Genomic DNA, 26,989 nt, shown 5'->3' on the forward strand with positions numbered 1-26,989 from the left:
CTCATAGTCACCACTATTGAGCAAGGTACCATATACACTGTACCTGTGCATTTTGTTTTCTTGCTAAATGTAAAACATTAAATTTCATTTTGTTAGATAGCACCCAATGTTCAAGTCTGTCAAGATCCTTCTGTATCTTAAGCCTACAGGTAGATGCAGTTCCATTGAAGAATACATGTTGAGTGCGGTTGGTCAGCCAGTTATGAATCCATCTGGTGGTGATGCTGTCTAACCCACATTTTTCTACTTTATCTAGTAGTAGGTTATGGTCTACTTTAACAAATGCCTTACTGAAGTCCAAGTAAATTATATCGACAGTATTCCTCTGGTCCACTAGTTTTGACACTTTATCAAAGAATGCAATAAGATTAGTCTGGCATGATCTGTTTTTGACAAACCCATGTTGGCTTTGTGAGAGAGTGAGAGAGAGAGAGAGAGAGAGAGAGAGAGGGAGAGAGGGAGCGAGCTATAGTAGTAGACTATGCCAATATATGTAGTCTTTATGCAAATATATTAAAAAAAATATTTTTGCAGGGTGGGGGATATATTGTATAGGTAATTATCTCAGATTAATGTATCTGAGCTCAATTGGCACTACATGCAAATAACATAATTCTATTCAACTGATTTTTTAAAATTGTGGTTTTAGAATCAGTGATTGTTTTGTTTTTATCCGAATAGTACTTAGCAATTTTTAAAAACTTTATAAAGCATGAACCTAACAATTATTTAGAATTAAATTCAAACATGAGATAACAGATTCTGAATTATGATGGCATAGTCAAAAATGGAACAATATAAAGTCAAAGTCAACTAGAAGTAGCCCTTACAACAGTTTGTTTAATGACCATTTGAAGTTACAACACTTATGACTTAGTGTTCACTTATCACATGATCAAAATTCTGACGCTTGACAACTGACTCCTATTTATAACAGTTGCAGTTTCCCAGAATCATGTTTTTGCAACTTGCTGACAAGGAAAACCAATGGAGAAGCCAGATACATTTAACAACCATGTTACTAACTTAACAACTGTAATGATTCACTTAACAACTGTGGAAAGAAAAGTCGCAAAATGAGGCAAAATTAACTTAACAACAAAAATTTGGGCTCAGTTTGTTTTGTTTGTTTGTTTGTTTTGTTTACATTTATACCCCGCCCTTCTCCGAAGACTCAGGGCGGCTTACAGTGTGTAAGGCAATAGTCTCATTCTATTTGTATATTTTTTACAAAGTCAACTTATTGCCCCCCCAACAATCTGGGTCCTCATTTTACCTACCTTATAAAGGATGGAAGGCTGAGTCAACCTTGGGCCGGGCTTGAACCTGCAGTAATTGCAGGCTTTGTGTTCTTAATAACAGGCTTCGTAACAGCCTGAGCTATTCCGGCCCCGTTGTGGTCATATTTAGAGGGCTACCTGTATTAGCATTCTCAGAAAAATATCACAAAGATATTTAAAATATATTCAGGGAGTGAAAATAAATATATTCCAGACAGCTCGTATGGTTTAGTAGTTAAAGTGTTGCATAAGTTCTAGTCCTCCCTTTGGCATGAAAGTCAGCTGGCTGACTTTAGGTAATCATTTCTTTTCATCCTTTAATTAACAAACTCTGAAACAAACCAACTGAAATATCTATTAAAAATTACAGGTGATCCTTATTCAGCGACTGTTTGAAGTTACAGCAGCATTGAACCAGGGTTCCTGTAGCTATAGCTGTTGCAGCATCCCACATGACTGTCATTTGCTATATCACTGCTGGCTTCCTACAAGCAAAGTCAATGGTGAAACCCAGTGGTGGGATTCAAGTAATTTAACAACCGGTTCTCTGCCCTATTTATTTCTTTCAATAACCAGTTTGCCAAACTGCTCAGAAAGTTAACAACCGGTTTTCCCGAAGTCGTGCGAACTGGTTGAATCCCACCACTGGTGAAACCATCAGGAACTAACAAATGACGATCACATGCCCAATGATCATATGAGATAACAACAGCAACTGGAATCACTTGAACTGCTGTCATATGTGGTCATGTGACATTTTACAACCATATAGTTTAGCAACAGAGTTTCCAGTCCCACTGACCACTATTAAATGAAGGCTATCGGTTAATATCATTTATTGATCACTTTAATTCAAGAACTGTAATAACAAGAATCCAAAAGAATCAATCTGTAACAAATTATAGGAACATCATATACGAAGGGTGGGAAATGAACACTTGAAAGAAAGCTGAGTGGGCACAGAGAATTTTGAATTTTGGAATAGAGAAAATGGAAAAAAATATGAAGGTCTGATTGAATAGAGAGGATTTGGCAGGAAAAGTTGCTGCTGAAAAATTCTACCTTCTTTTGTTGTTTTAGTTGCTATTATTTATTTCCCAATTGTTAACAACAAAAATTTGGGCTCAGTTTGTTTTGTTTGTTTGTTTGTTTTGTTTACATTTATATCCCGCCCTTCTCCGAAGACTCAGGGCGGCTTACAGTGTATAAGGCAATAGTCTCATTCTATTTGTATATTTTTTACAAAGTCAACTTATTGCCCCCCCCAACAATCTGGGTCCTCATTTTACCTACCTTATAAAGGATGGAAGGCTGAGTCAACCTTGGGCCGGGCTCGAACCTGCAGTAATTGCAGGCTACTGTGTTCTAAATAACAGGCTTCGTAACAGCCTGAGCTATTCCGGCCCCGTTGTGGTCATATTTAGAGGGCTACCTGTATTAGCATTCTCAGAAAAATATCACAAAGATATTTAAAATATATTCAGGGAGTGAAAATAAATATATTCCAGACAGCTCGTATGGTTTAGTAGTTAAAGTGTTGCATTAGGAACCTAAGTTCTAGTCCTCCCTTTGGCATGAAAGTCAGCTGGCTGACTTTAGGTAATCATTTCTTTTCATCCTTTAATTAACAAACTCTGAAACAAACCAACTGAAATATCTATTAAAAATTACAGGTGATCCTTATTCAGCGACTGTTTGAAGTTACAGCAGCATTGAACCAGGGTTCTTGTAGCTATAGCTGTTGCAGCACCCCACATGACTGTCATTTGCTATATCACTGCTGGCTTCCTACAAGCAAAGTCAATGGTGAAACCCAGTGGTGGGATTCAAGTAATTTAACAACCGGTTCTCTGCCCTAATTATTTCTTTCAACAACCAGTTTGCCAAACTGCTCAGAAAGTTAACAACCGGTTTTCCCGAAGTCGTGCGAACTGGCTGAATCCCACCACTGGTGAAACCATCAGGAACTAACAAATGACGATCACATGCCCAATGATCATATGAGATAACAACAGCAACTGGAATCACTTGAACTGCTGTCATATGTGGTCATGTGACATTTTACAACCATATAGTTTAGCAACAGAGTTTCCAGTCCCACTGACCACTATTAAATGAAGGCTATCGGTTAATATCATTTATTGATCACTTTAATTCAAGAACTGTAATAACAAGAATCCAAAAGAATCAATCTGTAACAAATTATAGGAACATCATATACGAAGGGTGGGAAATGAACACTTGAAAGAAAGCTGAGTGGGCACAGAGAATTTTGAATTTTGGAATAGAGAAAATGGAAAAAAATATGAAGGTCTGATTGAATAGAGAGGATTTGGCAGGAAAAGTTGCTGCTGAAAAATTCTACCTTCTTTTGTTGTTTTAGTTGCTATTATTTATTTCCCAATTGTTAACAACAAATTAAAATATGCCTAAGATTCTAACAGAATGGACATCTGCCTACTACAAACTGAAAAATTACACTTGCCAGTCAGTTAAATAACACTGCATTGAAAGTTAAATTAGAATGTTTTTATTTAAATATACATACATACTACATTCCTATATATCTCATTTTTAAGGCATTAAAAAAAACTCAAAGCCAGAAACCATGTGGTTAAAAAAGAAAAAAAATCACACCCAGCTTCAAACCAAACAACATCCCTAGAGAATTCTTGCCCTGAAAACTGAAGGTGCTAAAAACAAAGACAAACAAACAGCCCAATTTAAACAAAACTCTTTTTGCTTAAAAAGAGTTACTTAAATGATATTATTATTATTATTATTATTTATTGGATTTATAAACCGCCCTTCTCCCGAAGGACTCAGGGCGGCTTACAGTGTATAAGGCAATAGTCTCATTCTATTTGTATATTTTTTACAAAGTCAACTTATTGCCCCCCCCAACAATCTGGGTCCTCATTTTACCTACCTTATAAAGGATGGAAGGCTGAGTCAACCTTGGGCCGGGCTCGAACCTGCAGTAATTGCAGGCTACTGTGTTCTAAATAACAGGCTTCGTAACAGCCTGAGCTATTCCGGCCCCGTTGTGGTCATATTTAGAGGGCTACCTGTATTAGCATTCTCAGAAAAATATCACAAAGATATTTAAAATATATTCAGGGAGTGAAAATAAATATATTCCAGACAGCTCGTATGGTTTAGTAGTTAAAGTGTTGCATTAGGAACCTAAGTTCTAGTCCTCCCTTTGGCATGAAAGTCAGCTGGCTGACTTTAGGTAATCATTTCTTTTCATCCTTTAATTAACAAACTCTGAAACAAACCAACTGAAATATCTATTAAAAATTACAGGTGATCCTTATTCAGCGACTGTTTGAAGTTACAGCAGCATTGAACCAGGGTTCTTGTAGCTATAGCTGTTGCAGCACCCCACATGACTGTCATTTGCTATATCACTGCTGGCTTCCTACAAGCAAAGTCAATGGTGAAACCCAGTGGTGGGATTCAAGTAATTTAACAACCGGTTCTCTGCCCTAATTATTTCTTTCAACAACCAGTTTGCCAAACTGCTCAGAAAGTTAACAACCGGTTTTCCCGAAGTCGTGCGAACTGGCTGAATCCCACCACTGGTGAAACCATCAGGAACTAACAAATGACGATCACATGCCCAATGATCATATGAGATAACAACAGCAACTGGAATCACTTGAACTGCTGTCATATGTGGTCATGTGACATTTTACAACCATATAGTTTAGCAACAGAGTTTCCAGTCCCACTGACCACTATTAAATGAAGGCTATCGGTTAATATCATTTATTGATCACTTTAATTCAAGAACTGTAATAACCAGAATCCAAAAGAATCAATCTGTAACAAATTATAGGAACATCATATACGAAGGGTGGGAAATGAACACTTGAAAGAAAGCTGAGTGAGCACAGAGAATTTTGAATTTTGGAATAGAGAAAATGGAAAAAAATATGAAGGTCTGATTGAATAGAGAGGATTTGGCAGGAAAAGTTGCTGCTGAAAAATTCTACCTTCTTTTGTTGTTTTAGTTGCTATTATTTATTTCCCAATTGTTAATAACAAATTAAAATATACCTAAGATTCTAACAGAATGGACATCTGCCTACTACAAACTGAAAAATTACACTTGCCAGTCAGTTAAATAACACTGCATTGAAAGTTAAATTAGAATGTTTTTATTTAAATATACATACATACTACATTCCTATATATCTCATTTTTAAGGCATTAAAAAAAATCAAAGCCAGAAACCATGTGGTTAAAAAAGAAAAAAATCACACCCAGCTTCAAACCAAACAACATCCCTAGAGAATTCTTGCCCTGAAAACTGAAGGTGCTAAAAACAAAGACAAACAAACAGCCCAATTTAAACAAAACTCTTTTTGCTTAAAAAGAGTTACTTAAATGATATTAAGGTCAGTGGCAAGCAAATCTGTCTGGAGAGAACTTATCTCCATTAGGACATTATACCAAAGAAAGTTCTCTTCTTAACAAATATGGACATGTAATTTTTATTTTATTTATTTATTTTTATTTGTAAACAACAGTATATATAAGCGTAAGCATGAAATAACTATACGATATATAAGCATAAATATAATCATAAGTATGTAATAGCTATATGAAATTGTATACAATCAAAGGGAACATTAGGACAGGAACGGTAGGCACGTTGGTGCTCTTATGCACGCCCTTTACAGACCTCTTAGGAATGGGGTGAGGTCAATAGTAGACAGTTTTTGGTTAAAGCTTTGGGGATTTGGGGAAGAGACCACAGAGTCTGGTAGTGAATTCCAGGCATTACATATTTTCTGCAATCAAGATTGGAGTGGTTCACATTAAGCTTAAATCTATTGTGTGCTCATGTATTGTTGTGATTGAAGCTGAAGTAATCTTCAACAGGAAGGACATTGTAATAGATGATTTTATGAGTTAAACTCAGATCATGTCGAAGGCAACAGGAAGCCAGTGCAGTCTGCGCGGGAGAGGTGTCACATGTGAGCTACGTGACTCTCTATCACCCGCAGCTGCATTCTGGACCAACTGAAGCCTCCGAGTGCATCTCAAGGGGAGCCCCATGTAGAGAGCATTGCAATAATCCAGGCGGGAGGTAACCAGGCGTGAGTGACTGTGCATAGGGCATCCCGATCAAGGAAGGCGCAACTGGCGCACCAGGCGAACCTGGTGGAAGGCTCTCCTGGAGACGGCCGCCAAATGATCTTCAAGCGACAGCCGTGCATCCAGGAGAACACCCAAGCTGCGCACTCCTCCTTTGGGGCCAATAACTCGCCCCAACAGTCAGCTGCGGCTGCAGCTGACTGTATCGGGTGCCGGCATCCACAGCCACTCCGTCTTGGAGGATTGAGCTTGAGCCTGTTCCTCCCCATCCAGACCCGCACGGCCTCCAAACACGGGACAGCACTTCGACAGCTTCGCTGGGGTGGCCCGGGTGAAAAGTACAGCTGAGTATCATCAGCGTACAGTTGATATCTCACCCCAAAGCCACTGATGATCTCACCCAGCGGCTTCATATAGATGTTGAACAGGAGGGTGAGAGAATCGACCTCGCGGCACCCCACAAGTGAGGTGTCTCGCGGTCGACCTCTGCCCCCTGTCAACACCGTCTGCGACGGTCGGAGAGATAGGAGGAGAACCACCGATAAACGGTGCCTCCCACTTACCGTACAGATGGAACGATTCTCCACTCCTGGAGCAGACCCATCCCCTCTGCCTTCGGACCAGATGGTAAAATGCCGCGAACAAGCACAGGGGCTAAATCCCTCCCCGACGGGTTATTCCCCCCACCCGTCGTATCCCTCCCTCCCCTTAAAAGACCCCTTAAAAGACTTATTAAGGTCAGTGGCAAGCAAATCTGTCTGGAGAGAACTTATCTCCATTGGGACATTATACCAAAGAAAGTTCTCTTCTTAACAAATATGGACATGTAATTTTTATTTTATTTTAAAATTAAAATTGCCAGGCTAATAGATATATATCTGACATAAGAATACTTTAATGAGACAAAAGAATGAAAATAAGATATATTCTAGTGCAAAATATCTACTGTAACTTGATGTCTTCTATATTTGTGAAAATTATATGCAAATATCATTATTTTAATTGACAATGCTTTATGAAAATTGCCTGGATCAAGGGCTTAAATGATATTAAGGTCAGTGGCAAGCAAATCTGTCTGGAGAGAACTTATCTCCATTAGGACATTATACCAAAGAAAGTTCTCTTCTTAACAAATATGGACATGTAATTTTTATTTTATTTGTAAACAACAGTATATATAAGCGTAAGCATGAATTATACGATATATAAGCATAAAGTGTAATTTAATGGGGTTTTAGTTTTATATATTTTAAAGTTTTTTAGGCCAATTATAAAATAAGTTTTTTAATTTGTATTTTAAATTGTATATTGTATTGTTTGTTTTTATTTTTGGCTGTACACCGCCCTGAGTCCTTCGGGAGAAGGGCGGTATAAAAAATCGAATAAATAAATAAATAAAATAATTGTGTAATATGCCAGAGCTCTGTCTAATGGTAGTATTACTGATAGAAAAGGGAAGTACTTTGGGTGATACCTACAACTGCTACCACAAACCCTACGATGATTTTGCACTTGTTGCTCAAGAGGTCTAAGCTTATGTTTCTGATTGGAATAATATTGGATGATATTAGAAAAACCATTTTCTCTAATGCAGGGAGAAACAGTCTTATACCTTTATCTCCTTAGAGTCAGGAATAAGTGGCTTTGCAAAAGCTGCTGAATTACAACCTGCGCTATCCTTCATTTAAAGCTACAATTGTATGGACTGATAGAGGTTATAATTCAGCAAATGGAGCTGATTATTATCAGCCTTGGTGCACACAACCATACACATGTACAAATATACCCAATGTTATGTATTCAACTTTTCCACTTTATTTTATTTTAAAATTAAAATTGCCAGGCTAATAGATATATATCTGACATAAGAATACTTTAATGAGACAAAAAGAATGAAAATAAGATATATTCTAGTGCAAAATATCTACTGTAACTTGATGTCTTCTATATTTGTGAAAATTATATGCAAATATCATTATTTTAATTGACAATGCTTTATGAAAATTGCCTGGATCAAGGGCTTAAATGATACCCTTCTAGTAAGGACAGATGCGATTTCTGTGCAATGCATTTGTTATTGATTCGCAAGTGACTGCTGTCACACTGATATACAGACCTGTTTTTGCTCCCTGCTTCTAATGTACTTAAAATGTTTATGGGAAATGCTGCTGTCCAATGTCCTCATATTGTTTTGTTCATTGTTTTAAAGTAGAGGTTGCAACAATTGACCTGGGCTATTAAATGACCCAAATTCTTCCATGTTGGTCAAGATACTTAGCCACTAGCTCAAGTTACGGATGACCCTGCTAATGTTTTGAAGAATGGGTTCATAAATTAACATTTCTATAAACAATCACTCATACTGTTTGGATATTTCATCATTGCAACATAACCTGCAGAAATATTTTTCCAATCAATTTGGAATGATGATATCATACTTTATTACAGTAGATTTGTAAGCTGTTAACTTCCTAGTTAGTGTCATTCTTGTTAAAGGTAACCATCTATGAGTTTTTGTAATAAAAAAAATCACATAAAATACAGACTTTGGATAACCTTGTACTATTTTAACTCACACCGTCATTCCCTTTGCAATGCAACATTATGCCTCTATAATAGAATAACAGAGTTGGAAGGGGTCTTGGAGGTCTTCAAGACAAACCCTCTGTTCAAGCAGGAGACCCTATATCATTTTGGACAAATGGCTGTCCAATTTCTTCTTAAATTGTTGTTGGAGCACCCACAACTTCTGAAGGCAAGCCATTCCACTGATGAATGGTTCTCCGTGCCAGGAAATTTCTTCTTAATTCTAAGTTGGTTCTCTCTTTGATAGGTTTTTATCTGTTGCTTCTTGTCCTGCCCTCAGGTACTTTGGAGAATAGGTTGACCCCCTCTTCTTTGTGACAGCCCCTCAAGATTGCTATCATATCACCCCTCGTTCTCCTCTTGCCTCTCATATGCATAAATCAATTTCTAGAAAAGCTTTTTCCTAACCATATCAAATTATAATTATAATTTCTAGACAACATGGCCATTGATCATGAAGACTTCAGATTATGAGAATTGTGGGCTGACACATCTACTGTAGATGATATAAGGCTATAATAAAACAACATACTGTGCAGCTTTCTTTAATGTTCAATAGCGTATAAAAAAGAACAACAGTACAAAAGTCCAAATAAAAGGTTAAATCTGCTCAAAGAACTATACATTTAATAGATCATATGTGAAAGAGTATAATAAAAGAGGATTATACCTTGTTCTGAGAGCAAAAACATTTTTCTTCAGGATTTTTTTCCATTATTGGAAGAGCTTGTATTTTACCAATGTGACCAATTGATGGTGATGCTGCAGTAGTTTTCAAGCTTTTCTCCAAAGGATGCTGAAATTATGAATACATATTAACTGGACGGAAGTCTAATTCATTAAGATCAAATTATATTATCTATAGCACCTTCTGCATCTTCAGAGACTAAATTTCCATGGTGTATTTTTTAAAAAAATAACTTGTGTTGACAAGTTCAGCAAACTCAATTGAAAATCTGGCAATAACAATGTAATGGAATTACAGTAAATGCTGCTATTATTTTAAATAGGTGTTAGTTTATATTTACTTAATTCATAGGTTTAAGTAAACCACTATGCTACAAGCAAAATGCTTAGAACATATTCTCTACTGATAAAGCCTCTGAAACAGCAGCTCCAGTGCAGATCCCCTTCCTGTGATACTGATGTTCTTCTGTTACAGTGATTTGAACCTGTTATTCTTATTATTTGAATGGTAGATAAATTTCAAGATTTTTTTACGAGTTTAGGAAGAAGTGCCATCATTATTCTTCCAGATTTTTAAAATACACTTCTTTTTGCTTGTATTTTTATGTCTATTGTATTTATTTTTAAAATAGATGTTTCACTGTCCACAAGTTCCCAGAACATTAAAGGTCTGGGTAGAACATAGATTTTTTTAAATGAATAAAGATTGCATCATCAAAATAAGGAAAAAAAATCTTTCAAATAATATTTTCCCCCTCTTTTGTTCAATCATCCCCGTTTTTCAGAAACTACCCTGAGAAGTCCATGCAGTTTTTTTGGCAACACTTTTCAAAAGTGGTTTGCTGTTGCTCCTTCCTAGGGCTGAGAAAAAGTAACTAAGCCAAGGTCACTAGCTGTTTTGGGCCTAAGACGGGATTAGGTTTTCCAGTTTCTAGCATGATGCCTTAAGTACACCAAACTTGCTTTCTTCAAAGGATAGGCCATACTAATAATGCCATGCAATTTTGTTACATTTTGTTACAAAAAAATAATACATTTTTATTTTCCAAACTTACCACATGCTCAGATAATTCACAACAGTTCTCCTGAGAAGCAAGGCTTGGATCGCAGTGTAAGATCATGCGGCCAAGTTCAATCTATTTAATAAACATGATGATGCTTATCAGTTGAGACGTAACAACACTGAAGCCTCTGTAGCCGAAATCCATCACACCATTAAATAATTTGACCCCACTGAAATGATGCATGTAAATATCTCTAACAGAGTTTGGGATTTTGGCCATGAACTTTGAAAAAACAAAGACATTTTAAAATACTCCATTTGCATTTATTATGTTAGTTATCTGAGCAACACACAGATTCTAATCCAATCATACCAACTCTAATTTGAACCCAACATAGCACTCTGTATATCTTTCTATAAAAGGAGCTGGATTTATGACAATAGTTACTGCCATTTGATGCATTCTTCTGGCCATTTGAAGGATTTATTTTTACTGATGGAAGTTACCTCTCTCCAAACTACTCTACTTAAAGTCAATAAAACTAGAGTTTTATACAAATTCTACTAGCTATGTTATTAATTTATCACTATAAATAAGCCTAGGAATAATAAATTAAAACTTGGGTCATAACCTTGCTTTTGTTGGTTGAGGCAGTGTCACTGAAGCCAAATAGTGTGGCCTCATGAGATAGCACTATTGCTTATTGCTTTGTTGTTGTGAATAGTTGTTGTGAACAGTGAATAGGAAATACAGCAACTGGTCTTGCAGCTTTTGATAGAAGACCAGTTGAAATCATTGAGCTGCAACTATAGAAGCACTGCAGGAAGCAGGACAATAGCAAGGGACAATATTCTTGGAACTTTCGTAAAACTTTATTTGTTAAAACGGGGACTTAGACAAATCTCAGGCCCTTTCTCCCTCTCTCTTTCCATATCATCCCCAGAATTAACTGAATAGTCCCACAGAGTTACAAGTTTATTTTAAAATATCTATTTTCTTTGGAAACCTAAAAAATCTTTGAAAAAAACCCTCTCCGTTAAGCTCTCTTTACACCCCTTCTTCCAATTGGTTTTGTTTGTAATTTAGCAATGCAGTCTGGTTTACTATATAGATTTGTAGTATCCTCCCATTCACTCCATGACTCTGGTTGGCTGAATTGATTTAATTTTCCTTTCACTGATACCATCTCATAGACCACTACAATGGGCTATATAGCACTGTTATGAAAAGGAGCAACATGAATTGACAGGGGTCTTATGTTGTCCAACGCTTTGCTTACTAACATACTTTAAAACTATCCCCAACAGATAGCTGCCTAGCCTGTTGGAAGATCTCCTGCAAGCAAAGTGCACTATTATTCTAACTAGACTGTTCATCTGGTCTTACCATAAGGAAATTTCTCTTTATATTTAGACTGATATTCCTCCTTTAATTTCATCTATCTGGTCCTTGTTCTGCCTTTAGTTTCAATATTTAAATAAGGCTGCTTTCTTTTGTATGTGTCAGCCCTTTGGATAAATGTAAATTGGTGTTACATCTTTACCCTTAGTCCTCTCTTTTGAAAGCAAACATACTCATCTCTTTCAATGTACCTTTCAAAGACACTTTATTATTGTTGTGGTTCTCTTCTATTTGTCTATGGGGATTCTCAGTCATCCAGGTCGTAGTTGTCCCAAAGGTGCTTTCTCAAGTGGCAACTGGACTTTCTTGTTTTTCTATGAAGACATTTTCCTTCTCATCCAAGAGCTGAAGAAGTGGCTTGGATGAGAAGTGAAACATCTTCAAAGACAAATAAGAAAATCCAGTTGCCTCTTGAAAAAGCACCTTTGGGTTCTCCTCTATTTCTCTTTTGGCATCTCCATATCCCTTTCAAAATGCAGCAACCAGTACTGGACACAATATTCTAGGTGTGGTTGAGCCACCACAGAGCACAATGAAATCCTGTGATCTAGATGTACAGTCTTGTTTTTGCTAAAGAAGCCTAAGATTTTTTAGCTACTTGCCTTTGTTCATCTACTAATCCACTAGTCTCCTAGATTTTTTTTACATGTCACTAAACCAGGCTGCTCTATTTGTCTTTTCCTACCTACAGTTTTTAATCTGTCCATCCGTCCATCCATCCACCCATCTATCCATCCATTTAATAGAAGCAATGTTTTAAACCTGAACACTGAAAAAAGAAAATACCTAACATGCTCTTAATAATATATTAATTTGAATATATTTTAGTCTAGGCCTGTGATGGTGAACCTATGGCGTGTGCCAGAGGTGGCATGCAGCCCTCTCTCTGATGGCATGCAAGCTGTTGCCCCAGTTCAGTTCTGCTGCGCATGCGCACACACCTCCTGCCATCCAGCTGGCCTTCAGGTCTCTGCCGTGCATACGCAGGGAGATGGGGTATGTGGGAGGTGTGCATGCATGGCAGGGCGGTGGGGCACATGCAAGGGGTCATGTGCACATGCGCAGGGCTGTGGGTGTGCGTGCAGGGGGGTTGTGTGTGTATGCGAAGGGGCGGGGCATGCACAGGGGGGCACATATTGCATTTTGGGTGTGCACACGTGTGTGTGTATGCACTTTGGGCACTCGATCCAGAAAAGGTTAGCCATCACTGGTCTAGGCTTTATATAGAACCATCTGTACAATACAAGAAAGCTTGAACTTTCTATACCTATAACTGACCTAGGGGGATGGGGGGAAAAGATAATATTTTTAAATTGCCTTCCTTCTAAGAAATAAAGCATTTTTTCCAAGAGAGGATTTTTTCATACATAGTATACTCTATATACTATGTATATGCTGCAGCAGACTCTTTATATGCTAACTATTCTGTGAGACATTTATTTAATCTCTGGAAAAAGAAACCAGATGGAAGAGTCTATGATGACCTTTGAAAAAAAAGAAAAGGATTAAGAAATGAAGGAAATGTGACAAAAACCAGAGGCAATTGGCAAGAAGGGTACAATGATAAAAAATGAGGAAAGGATAAATAAATAGGAACATGCTATTTTTTTTTCCTCTGTACTCCTACTGTGAAAATTAACTGAATGAACAATATTGGAAAGGTTCATATAAGTTGGTTACCAAGTTATTAAACAAAAGTATTAAATCATCCATCATATATGAAACAATTGAAGTGCTGTAGCTATTTGCTCACACCTATTTTCCTGTGAAGAAAACACAATTTCCTTAAACATAACTAACAATTTACAGTATATGGAAAGCACTTTTATCTATCTCACAATCACTATGCATGTTAAAAACTTCAGACTACATCAATTAAATCTTTCAGCTTTCCTCTAAACATTTTTCTTTATATGTCATATATGTTATGATGTAAAACTATCAGTAGAATTATTTCACCTTTATTTTGGGCAGTTTTTGTTTGATAACATTGCTTTATAAATTAATTCTTTTGGAGTAATCACAGATTGGAAGAAGGCACAGCTGTTTGGTCAGATTGCAGCAGACGATCCATCTGGAAAAATGCTGAGTAGAAAACCATGGCTTTTAGAATGACCTTGGAAAAAACAAAGTCTCAGAAGAATGCCATATGGTCCAGATAAAAAACAAGAACATGATGGATAACCAATAAAAGCAGAGATATTTCAATGCAGCTGAGGAATTAGGACAAAAAGTAAGAAATATTATATCCTAATACAAGTGAAAAGTAAAAAAAAAAAAACTTAGGAAGGATCATAAAAACATTTTGTCTCTAAAAAATGATGGATAGTCTTTGCATAAAACACACAGCCTGATTAATTGAAGTCATGGCCACTAAAAGCTACTTTTTAAGATAAAAAAAGGTAAGTAGGGGAATAGCCATAGGTCCAAAGGGTTTTGACCTTAATTCAGGGAGAATACAGTAGAGGATCTCCCTTATTGTAGAAATGGAAGGGAAGCTGGAAGACAGAGATATGTAAGTTCTTTCTTTATCAGTAGGCCGGAAAAAAGAGAAACATCTTTCCTAAAAGAAAAATAAAGTAGAGTTGGCAATATAATAATCTCTTTTAAATAGAGAAGACAGACAAAATGTCATAAATATTACTTTAAAGGATTGAACTGCTACCTATGAGGGAAGTCCAGAAAATATCTTTTATTTGATTGCATTGGAAGCCCTAATGAAAAATTAGGAGCTAATGACAAGTTTATAATTCAATCTACTTCATTCCAGAGAAATTGCAAAACTAAACTAAACTCTCCAAGTTAGAAAGCAGAGGGAATCGGGCTTTATGTGGAAATCTGACCCTGATAAATGGAGAGTGGATTGAGGCAGTTCCAAAGGTGGAGATTCTCATGATGGGTGAGGCAAGCCACAATTGTCAAGGTTATGGAAGTGTAACAAAAAAGCAGTTGGTCAAGTTATTTTTGATCTTTTCTAAAACATAAGATGTAACATAAAAATAGGGTCTCTAAGTAAAAAAGAAGAAGAAGATCTCACAAAAGATTGGGATTGTAGCTATTTCATCCTGCTATGAATAATCCCTGTTATTATTCCATGCAAACAAAAATCCCTTGGGTTATTCTAGAGGATGATAAGGTCCATCTCTGATGGATATAGTATCCATTTGTGTTCTAGAATGGCTAGTTTGAATGTAATGATGCTAGTTGAATGTGATGCTTTATACCTGGATCAGACATCTCAGCTGCAGAGGTCTTCAAAGTAAGTACCCATCCAGATATGGATAAATAAAGAATAAGGATATTATTAGAAATACTTCTCTGAATGGAAATCCATTGGTGATATTGTCTGTATCCAGCCATCAGTGCAATAATTCTTCAATGCAGTTTAGAACTGGGAAGACAAATTGCCCTAAAATTGTATCAGGAAAAGCAAAACAGCCTCTAGAGAATGCACCTGAAAATCAGGTGAAGTGAATGACTGAAATAGCAGCTATCATACATATAAACTAGAGACCACAGGTTCAATAGCAAAGGTTCTAAAAACTAGTTTACAAAATAATTTCTGAGGATTTCTGGGGAAGGTATATCAAACTGAAGATGGTTCTGTGAAGGCGAAGCAGATAACTGCAAGGAAGAACCAAAGAATCTGTGAGTAGACTTGTTTCTTAGAGCCTCTTTGGATAAGGAGAGGATGAGAAAGTACCCACATATGCACTGGACAGCTGTTCCCCATGAGAAAAAATGCAGGATGGTGGTTTTCCATACATTGGAGTGCCTTTAGACAATGGGATTAGCCATTTTGCTCAATTGTAAACACTTTTAAAAGGATACTGTTTGCCCACTAGCCATATTAAACCTATCAGGGACCTCTAGAATACAAGTTTGAAAAGTCTTCATTGGGTGAGTTTATTCTCAAACCTGAATAAAATTAAAAATTAGTTACAAGTTAAAGATTTTAGATAGTCATTAAAAAGCTAAATAAGATTTTGATCCAAGGAAATTATAAACAAATTAAGAGTCCAGAAAAAATAGAATATTGACATTTATTTTGGAATTAACTATAAAAAAATAAACAGCTTCTAATGGGAAACAGACTTATTTTGGCTCTCCTGCTATTACAAATTGTAACAAAGATAAACAATGATTTTAGAAACTGGACACTAGAGGAGACTAAAGAATTTCAGCAGAAGAAAAAAAAATAGAAACCTGTTCTTTATGTCAGTTAATATGGGACTTTACAAAATAACACAAAACATTGTAACATAGGAAATATTAAAAGAGATTTTTGGTGAATAGAGCCAGAAATTAATAACTATAATATCAATATTGTTAGTAATGTGACATTACTAGCATTCTTCTGCTTTTAGGGATAAGCTATGACTACAAGATGCTAATGAAAGAATAAAAGATGTGGAATAATTTTATCTGAGAAAACAGAAAAAGTACAGAATGTGGATTTGAATGACAGGTCAAGAGAATGATTTGGAAAAGGACACTTTACTGGATATACAAAAGAAACTGGCTGATGTTTTAAAAATTAAAAGGGAGATACAAATGATAAGTCAGGAGAATGACCTGAAAAATGTTTTCTTATTGGATCTATATAAGAAGACTTGTTAAAGTCTTGAGGAAATCTGTTAGAAAGGATAAAGAAGAATTGAAGAGAAATGAAATCCTATTATAATATTTGATTGAATTAAAAGGAAGGGATATAAAACTGGTTTATCTGATCAAGGTCAAAATAAGACTTTAAAAAAAATGTTCTGGAAAAAATTTAGTGGTTTTCTGCTGACACCAAAATTGAAAAATTAATGTTTTATGTATTTGCTTATAAATCTGTTTAACCTTATGGGAGTGGTGGTGAAAATTTATTAAATGTGTTTATACTTGTGATGAAGGTTGAAAGTCACTTCTTTATATATTTCCTTTTCCTTTTTTCCTGTGTTTTTTATTCTTCCTTGCCATTTACTTCTCTTTCTCAAAGTTTAGATTGCATTAATTTTTACCGTTGTAAATAAAATTCTTAATAAAATTATATTAAAAAGAAAATTTCTAAAATTATTTTACTGTATCCTCTTTATGGTAACTTAATTTCTACTACATAAGTGTAGAATACCTTAAGTTAAACCTGAGGTTGTATTTATATCTGCAGCACAGAAGAGATAACACTCTAAAAATATTAGTTGCTTTTAGGATTCAGACTTCATTTCTAAGGATCTCAGGGCATCAAAATTGCAAAATGTCTGCTTTCTAAACATATATAAAATAAATATGTCTGGATTCAGATATGATATTCTATAGATGCAAGGCTCCTTTCATTCAATGAAGTACTGGTAATTATTTTTTCTGAAGAAGCTTCTACTTGAAGAAGAGATGAGGGAATTTTGGTTTATTCCCACTTCTCTCCTTCAGTTCTAATGTTTCCAATTATTTTTGAAGGGTTCCAAGCTTTCAGAATAATGTTTTAGGGAGAAGGAAATTATAGGAAGAGGAAAAAATAAGAGATAATTATTTTCCCTTCCTTTTCCAGCAATGTGTCTCATCAACAAAATGATCTAATACATAAAAAAAGAAATAATTCAAGTTTTTCCAGCTTACCAATTGGATGTCATTCATTCATTGTCTATCTATCTATCTATCTATCTATCTATCTATCTATCTATCTATCTATCTATCTATCTATCTATCTATCATACTACCGTCTTAAAAATTCAGAACAATAAACAAAAATAACATAACAATAAAACCCACAACTTCATTTTCCATAAAAGCAGCATAAAACCACTTAATTCATTAAAACGTAGACATGAACACTTACATCTACAGGTTTACCGTCTAAATAATGAGTAGCAATGAGAATTTTTCCTTGAGTGTCAGGGCTAGCTTTTTCTTCAGTCATCCTTTGTTCAATTAAACTGCAGTCCACATAAAGAGAAATCTTCCTTGATTCTACACTGATGCCAAGCTTATGCCATTGACGGTCAAAGATAGGATAAATTTTGCGGCTTTTAAAGACATAGTGCAGGGAGTTCCGCTGGGTGGATTGAATGACATACTCTATAGCTTTTTTTAAACCATCAACTGAGATGTAAGCCTAAACAAAAATATATACACACACAAATTTCAGTGCTTTCAAAATGAAATAAACTTCAAGAAGAGAATAAAATCATAGAAGTCAGTGCATACTTGTACTTTTTGAAATCACAGGTCAAGTTCTCTCAGATAGTGAAGCTTTCTCACCTCCTCCTCCTTCCTGATACAGCCGCTCAGCCCTCCAAAAGCTCCCCAGAAGAGCAGGGGACTCTATAGTACCAATAGTGCTCTGTGTGATTTACAGTATCAGTATATTTTCCCCAACAATCTGGATCCTCATTTTACCAACCTCAGAAGAATGGAAGACTGAGTCAATTTTGAGCCCCATCAGGATTGAACTCCAGGCTGTGGGCAGAGTTTGCCTACAATACTGCATTCTAACCATTGCACCACCAGGGTTTCAGTAAGAAATGGGGTGGGATGGGATGTATTAAACTATTAAAAATTAAACAATTTTTCAATTGATGGAAGTCCAAACTTTTCCAGACACATCTGGATGCATCTTTTACTTGTTCAAGTTTTCTGAATCTGTCTTTTGCATATTTATTCATGCAACCTTATCACTGAGCATCAAACTCAAACCTTTCACTTTTATTGTTTTTTTATTTGTTATATTCTACAGGTTTCAATCTTCTTCAAACCAAAAGACAAAATGTTAACAGAACAGAACAGAATAGAATAACAGAGTTGGAAGGGATCTTTCAACAAATGGTTGTCTAATCTCTTCTTAAAAGCCTTCAGTGTTGGAGCATCCACAACTTCTGGAGGCAAGTTGTTCCACTTCCCAACACACATCATCCTACGACTCCATTACTGATATGTAAATCATCCTCTTATTGCTATTTGAAAAATGACTAATATTGTATCCGAGCCTCATCAATAGATGCATAATCTGGAGGGGACTATCTAGCAATTCACAAAACTGTAGGTATCATTTTATTGGGGATGGGAATAGGAAACAAGTGAACAAATACAAATAAAGAAGTAATAATACCAAATAACTGAATTTGTTCTAACCTGTGGCAAATTATGGTGATCTAAAATCTGCAGTAAATACCAGCGTTCTCGTTTGCTGTTTCTTCTGACACGGAATGTGGCTGTTAAGGAGTATTCCTCTGGGAACCCATTTGGAAACAATTGCCTAAAAGTTGAGGTGGAGGTGGAAAAAATTGTCTTATTAGACCAATTATGATAATTTTTATAAAACATGGCAGCAAACAGATGTTGAAGTATACAGAAACTAATTTGGGGTTCATAGGTACTTAAGTAACTCTATTGAATTCAAAAGACTGTTCCATCTCTTGAGGTTACTATAGTCATAATTGTTCAGGTCTAATGCTACCCACAAAACCACACCCTGCTGGAAATCTATTTTTCATCATCTTTATTACATTTCATACATATGTTGCTTTTAAAATTACAATTAAAAATGAACTCATTCCCATCTTTTTGCCAGAAAAAACTTCCATCATGAAAGTCAACCTTTTCTTAATCAGGAAAACCACTGTCACAGTAAAAAGTAATCATTCTAAAGCTAATTGAAAATTTATTGCACACTACGTACTAGACACATCCCCTATTTGCACTGTGGCTATAGAATCCTATAGAAAGTATGTGGAAAAAAACCCCACTATATTTCAGGCTTCATTATTTAAGTTTTAAATCAGACAACATGTTTTAAGCTACATTTTGCTCAACCATGACTTGTTGGCTAACCCAAAACTGGATAGTTTCACAGAACTCACTAAATCTCAAACAAACTGATCATATTTTGGTCTAGTGTTCAATGGTTAATACTGAAACAAAACATTTCATTTCATATAGCACACAAATTTATTTTTTTACAAACAAATTATTTATAAAACATGCTATTGTATTTCTCACCAATGAAAGGTGACCTGGCAGTGGCACAAATTCAGATCAAGCTTTTATATTTTAAACCTTTACATAGAATAGAATAGAGTTGAAAGGGACCTTCGAGGTCTTCTAGTCCAACCCCCCGCCCAGGCAGGAAACCCTACACCACTTCAGACAAATGGTTATCCAGCATCTTAAAAATTTCCACTGTTGGAGCATTCACAACTTCTGGAGACAAGTTGTTCCAGTGATTAATTGTTCTAACTGTCAGGAAATTCCTCCTTAGTTCTAGGGTTGCTTCTCTCCTTGATTAGTTTCCACCCATTGCTTCTTGTTCTACCTTCAGGTGCTTTGGAGAATAGTTTGACTCCCTCTTCTTTGTGGCAACCCCTGAGATATTGGAACACTGCTATCATCTCTCCCCTAGTCCTTCTTTTCATTAAACCAGACATACCCAGTTCCTGCAACCGTTCTTCATATGTTTTAGCCTCCAGTCCCCTAATCATCTTTGTTGCTCTTCTCTGCACTCTTTCTAGATCTTTTTTACATCATGGTGACCAAAACTGAATGCAGTATTCCAAGTGTGGCCTTACCAAGGCATTATAAAGTGGTATTAACACTTCACGTGATCTTGATTCTATCCCCGTGTTTATGCAGCCAAGAACTGTGCTGGCTTTTTTGGTAGCTGCTGCACACTGATGGCTCATATTTTAATGGTTGTCCACTACGACTCCAAGATCCCTCTCACAGTCACCACTATTGAGCGAGTATACACTGTACCTGTGCATTTTGTTTTCTTGCCTAAATGAAGAATCTTACTTTTTTCACCATTGAATTTCATTTTGTTAGATAGCACCCAACGTTCAAGTCTGTCAAGATCCTTCTGTATTTTAAGTCTATCTTCCAGAGTGTTGGCTATTCCTTCCAGTCTGGTGTCATCTGCAAATTTTATAAGTTCCCAATCTATCCCCTCGTCCAAGTCATTGATGAAGATGTGGAAGAGGATTGTGCCTAAAACAAGACCTGGGGTACTCCACTGCATTCCTCCCTCCATGTAGATGCAGTTCCATTGAGGACTACATGTTGAGTGCGGTTGATCAGCCAGTTACGAATCCATCTGGTGGTGATGCTGTCTAACCCACATTTTTTTACTTTATCTGGTAGTAGGTTATGGTCTACTTTATGAAATGCCTTACTGAAGTCCAAGTAAATTATATCGACAGTATTCCTCAGGTCCACTAATTTTGTCATTTTGTCAAAGAATGCAATAAAATTAGTCTGGCATGATCTGTTTTTGACAAACCCATGTTGGCTTTTGGTTATTACTTCGTTTGCTTTTAGGTACTCACTGATTCATTGCTTGATTATCTTTTCCAGAATCTTTCCTGGTATTGAGGTCAGGCTGATATGTCTGTAGTTTCCTGGATCTATTTTTTTTTCCTTTTTTGAAGATGGAACTACATCAGCTCTTTTTCAGTCCTCTGGCAGTTTTCTTATTTATTTATGTATTTATTTTTGTCACAACATTATATACAAGCACATATAATGAAAGAAAACAATAGGACAGGAACGGTAGGCACTTTTGTGCACTTATGCATGCCCCTTATAGTCCTCTTAGGAATGGGGTGAGGTCAATGGTAGATAGTTTTTGGTTAAAGCTTTTGGGAGTTTGAGAAGAGACCACAGAGTCAGGTAGTGTGTTCCAAGCATTAACAACTCTGTTACAAAAGTCATATTTTCTGCAATCAAGATTGAAGCGGTTAACATTAACACCAGTTCCCTGGTGCTCCAGGATCTTTGAAAGATATAATTCAATGGTTCTGAGATCTCATCTGCCAGTTTCTTCAGAACCTTGTGGTGTAATCCATCCGGTCCTGGCAATTTGAACTTGTCTAGGATAAACAGATGTTCACTTACCATTTTGTTCCCTATTTTAACTTGTGTTCCTAATCTGTTTTTTGTGGTGCTGTTTTTGATAGTTTGGACTGTTTTTTCCCATTGTGTAAAGACAGATGCAAAAAAACTATTTAAGTAGTTCTGCTTTCTCCCTATTGTTTGTCACCTTCTTGCCAGTTTCTCCCAGCAATGGACAATTGTTTCCTTGACTTTTTTCTTGTTTTTAACATATTGGAAGAAGCTTTTTTTTGTTGTTGTTATTTTTTACTTTTGTCACAAGCCTTTGTTCGTTGTGAGCCTTAGCTTTCCTCACTTCATCTTTGCAGGTGTGGGCTGTTTGCTGATATTCTGCCTTAGTTATGTGTCCCTCTTTTCACTTTTTATACTTATCCTTTTTGACATTCAATTTGTCAAGAGTTCTTTATGCAGCCATGCTGGTTTCTTTTCAGAGCTGTTATTTTTCTTTTTCACTGGTATTGTGCTAGACTGGACTTTTATAATCTCACTTTTCAAAATTTCCCAAGTTTCTTGAATTGTTTTCCCCTTGAGGATTCTCATCCATGGAATCCTTTCCAAGCTCTCTAAGTTTATTGAAATTAGCTCTTTTAAAGTCCAAGACTCTAGTTTAACTTTGTTCTACTACTTGTGCTTGTGTAATGTTGAATTCCAATATTGCATGATCACTTGTCCCCAAGGTTCCTGTAGTTTCAACACCGTCTATCATTTCCTGCTGATCCTATTCAGACATACATTTGGGTACAAGACATGAACTTCCTTCCATATAATCAGGAATTTTAGATGTCCAGAGAGATTACAGGTAGATCCCTATACGTTTAGGCACTGATCTATAAATACTGATCTTATACCTATAAACTGATTTGAAGATGGAGAAATGGAGAATCATGTGTAGGGCCAAATTGCTAGTGTTTGAGTAGGCATATATATGTTTATTGGGAAAATGGGAAAACACCACCAGATAAAAGGTAGATAAATTCTTCGATATCTGTAATTTTATGAAAGTTCTGCGTAAGTGGACACTCATTTTATGACTCTTCCATTAGGATTTTCAATGTACTGTTTGAATTAAGATGGCTGGTCCAGAAGTGCTGAAATTATGCCTGATCTCTGTGTTTAAAGGATACCACATTTCTGACATCAATACAATTGAACGTGTCCAGAAATATTTTACAAGAAGAGTACTCCACTCTTCCGAATACAACAAAATACCTTATACCACCAGACTTGAAATCCTGGGTTTAGAAAATTTAGAACACGCCTTCGACATGACCTGAGTTTAACTCATAGAATCATCTATTACAATATCCTTCCTGTTAAAGACTACTTTAGCTTCAGTTGCAACAATACACGAGCACACAAGAGATTTAAGCTTAATGTTAACCGCTCCAATCTTGATTGCAGAAAATATGACTTCAGTAACAGAGTTGTTAATGTTTAGAATACAATACCTGACTCTGTGGTCTCTTCCCAAAATCCCAAAAGCTTCAACCAAAAACTATCTACCATTGACCTCACCCCATTCCTAAGAGGTCTGTAAGGGGCGTGCATAAGAGCACAAACGTGCCTACCGTTCCTGTCTTATTGTTTTCCTTTGTTATATCCAATTAATATAGTTATTACAAACTCATACTTATATATATGCTTATATATTGTATAATTATTTAATGCTTATGCTTATATATACTGTGTGACAAAAATAAATAAATAAATAAATAAAATGGTTACTGAAAGCCAAAAACAGGAAGCTCAAATACTCAGTCATCTTTGCTGGCAGCAGTTCCTGTCTGTTGCTTCTTCACCACACCCTACACTGAGGGGTTCTTATCTTTCATGGGATAAATAATTGGGCAAGGTGCCCATTCATACAGCACATTTTCCAGAAGATATTCCTGATTAGCCTGGTGCCTGGGCACAAGACTTAGATATGACTCTCAAGTGCAATCTGATAGGCAGTTTTTCACTGGCTTTCTGCCTAAACACGAATTTCACCCCAGGTGATCTCTGAATACAGACCAAAAAGTCTGTTATAGCCTCTAATTCAAATTAAGAAATACGCTAGCGGCTAGTCAGGTCAATAAGTTACACATACAAGTTAATCATAATTTCTGAGAAAGGCCACACTTTTTCTGTCATGACACCTAATTACTATTTAGAAATAAATGCAGATGAACAGAGGGGAACAACATTACTAGACAACTCTTTAAACACTTCCTTCTCATACTGCTCAAATATGTATCGCCATATTTGTGTTCATATAAAGAACAACAACAAAAGTTAGTATCTGAAGGAATAAATTCACGTTGATCATGTGAACAAACCAACTGGACAAACAGAGCTGGATTCAAATATGTTAACATAATAACAAAATAACAGAATAATAGAGTTGGAAGGAAACTTTGAGGTCTTCTAGTCCAACCCCCTTGCTCAAGAAGGAGACCCTATACAATTTGAGACAAGTGGCTGTCCAGTCTCTTCTTAAAAGCCTCCGGTGATGGCATACCCACAACTTCTGAATGCAAGCTGGTCCACTAGTCAATTGTTCATTGTTAGGAAATGAACAACCTAGTTCTAGGTTGCTCCTCTCCTTGATTAGTTTCCACCCACTGTTTTCTGCCCTGCCCTCAGGTACTTTGGAAAATAGGTTGACCCTTTCTTCTTTGTGGCAGACCCTCATATATTGGAACATTGCTATAATGTCATCCCTTATCCTTCTTTTCACTAGATTAGACAAACTCAATTCCTTCAACCATTCTTCATAGGTTTTAGCCTCCAGCCCCTAATCATTTTTATTGCTCCTTTCTGCACTCTTTCCAGAGTTTCAACATCTTTTTTATAATATGGTGACCAAATCTGGATACAGTATACTAAATGCGGCTTTGCTAAGGCCTTATAAAGCAGTACTACTTCATGTGAATATGCCTCCCCCAACTCAAAGAGTTTCTTCAGTCCACAAAAAGGTCACGAATCTGGTAGAGATACCGCTAGAAAAACAAGAGGTTATCCCCACAGATCCTTCTTTACTTGCAGCAACCAGAATGCCTTCATGGATGTTCTGGAGAACTTCTTAACCTTCAGAAGGAGAATGTGAAGGGACGTAGAAGAAAGATGTGTGACAATTTTCCGTCCCCATCAGTTCTGCCAATGTGAATGTCCTGGAGCAGAATTCTACACAAGAAAAATCCAATGTGCCCTTTGTAATCCTTGACAGGGCATTCGGATTTCAATGTAATTTTAATGAACAGTTTAAAATCAATTTGATTTTAATAGAGCGAACCTAATTTTAGCCAATATAATTGTAAAGACAAAATACAGTTATCGTATGCCTGCAAAAATCGGGGGGGAAACAAAGCTTATCAAGATAAGGGGCTGAGAAAAACTGGCCTAACACTTAATGATGATGAACTTGTATTAAATGCTATGAGTGAATAGTTTGTTGCGTTTATTTTAGTTACCGGGGAATAAAACATTTCAAAAAGTTCAAAACAAAAATTTGAAGTGCTTTTACATTTCCTCATTTTAATTTTCTGGCAGTAGAAATAATTATACCCCATCTTTTACCCAAGGCAGGGTACCTAATGTTCCTGTCTTCTATTTTCCCCACAACAGCCTTGTGAGGCGGATTGAGCCAAGTGTCTGGGCCAGAGTCACCCTGCTAGTTTTCCTGACTAAGGGAGGACTCAAATCCTCAGTCAGTTGATTTCTAATCCAGTGCCTTCATCACCACGCAAAATTGGCTCTTTTTATATTCTGGAACTTTCCTCAAGAAGTTTAAGCTTCTGTGGTGGCCATGAAGCTGAAGGAGGGCAGTGTATTTATACCCTATTCAATTGTCACTCCCTGGAACACTGAGGTAAGTCTGAACCCTCTGTACTAGTCTGGCAGGGAGGCCTTAAGTCCTTAGAAGCTTGGTCAGAGAGAACATATATTCTCTTAATTTTAAAAAAATATTCCTATTTACCTCAGCTGCAGGAAACTCTTTTTACCTCCTGCAAATACTTACACAATCTCCCTACTCAGAATGCTCATTGCTTTAGTAATGTTTTTATTAGGTTTTTTAAAAATAATTTTTGTTTTGCGTTTGGCAAGCTTTTATCAAATATTGACAGAATGATCTTCAGGGCCATATCACTGGAATTAGCCTGACCACTTTATTTATGTATGTATGTATGTATGTATGTATGTATGTATGTATGTATGTATGTATGTATTTATTTAGTTGCGTACATATTAAATAATATACATAAGTATAAGCATGAATTGAATACATAAAATGAATACAATTAAAGGGAACATTAGGACAGGGACAGTAGGCACACTGGTGCTCTTATGCACGCCACTTTGCTTGATTTATCCTTCCTTCCTTCTTTCCTTCTTTCCTCCCTCCCTCCCTTCCCCATCCATCACCCCTACAAGGTGACTCTGGGCAGCTTGCCAGGAGAAGCAGTTAGCTGGGTCCCATTTTGGGGAGGTGGCAAAGCCAAGGCCTGAAGATATATTTCTGTCAGTGGCCTGAGCCTCTAAAATGGCTGCCTGCATTTGGCCCCAGTGCCGATCGCCTGCCAGAAACTTCTTAAAATCCAGCTTTTCCAGACGGTGTTGGGGGCCGACACCAGATGCCTCTCGGAGTTTAGGTTTGTCTATTTTTTATGTTTTACATTTTCACTGCTAGTGTTGTTTTTCTTTTACGTTATGTGACACTGAGAGAATCTATGTACAATGGTAATGGGGCCTAAATGTGTCAGCCCTTCAAAGTAGACCAGAGGAAAAATAGAACGTTTTACTTCACATTTCTGAACCACCCATCTCCCTCAAAAAGGGACTTTACAGATAGTCCTTGCCTTACAACAGTTCATTTAGTGACCATTCATAGTTACATCACTGAAAAAAGTGACTTATGACCATTTTCACACTTATGACCATTGCAGCATCTCCATAGTCACATGATTAAAAAAATCAGACAATTGGCAACTGACTCACATTTATGATGATTACAGTGTCCTGGGATCATGTGATCCCCTTTTATGACTTTCTGACAAGCAAAGCCAAGTCAATGAGTAA

General features: G+C 36.5%; 1 protein-coding gene across 1 annotated transcript in view; it reads right to left on the reverse strand.

Annotated features, from left to right (window-relative positions):
- The window catches only part of COL19A1 (collagen type XIX alpha 1 chain), a 192,880-nt gene that overhangs the window by 137,655 nt on the left and 28,236 nt on the right, over positions 1 to 26,989 (reverse strand). The window contains exons 4-7 of the mRNA XM_058176483.1: positions 19,178 to 19,301; positions 17,886 to 18,161; positions 10,718 to 10,798; positions 9,646 to 9,771 (exon numbers count right to left, since the gene is read on the reverse strand). Coding sequence (XP_058032466.1) covers positions 9,646 to 9,771; positions 10,718 to 10,798; positions 17,886 to 18,161; positions 19,178 to 19,301 — 607 coding nt within the window. The remainder of the gene's footprint in view (positions 1 to 9,645; positions 9,772 to 10,717; positions 10,799 to 17,885; positions 18,162 to 19,177; positions 19,302 to 26,989) is intronic.

Source organism: Ahaetulla prasina, chromosome 1 (genome assembly GCF_028640845.1).
Source record: "Ahaetulla prasina isolate Xishuangbanna chromosome 1, ASM2864084v1, whole genome shotgun sequence".
Classification (NCBI taxonomy): domain Eukaryota; kingdom Metazoa; phylum Chordata; class Lepidosauria; order Squamata; family Colubridae; genus Ahaetulla; species Ahaetulla prasina.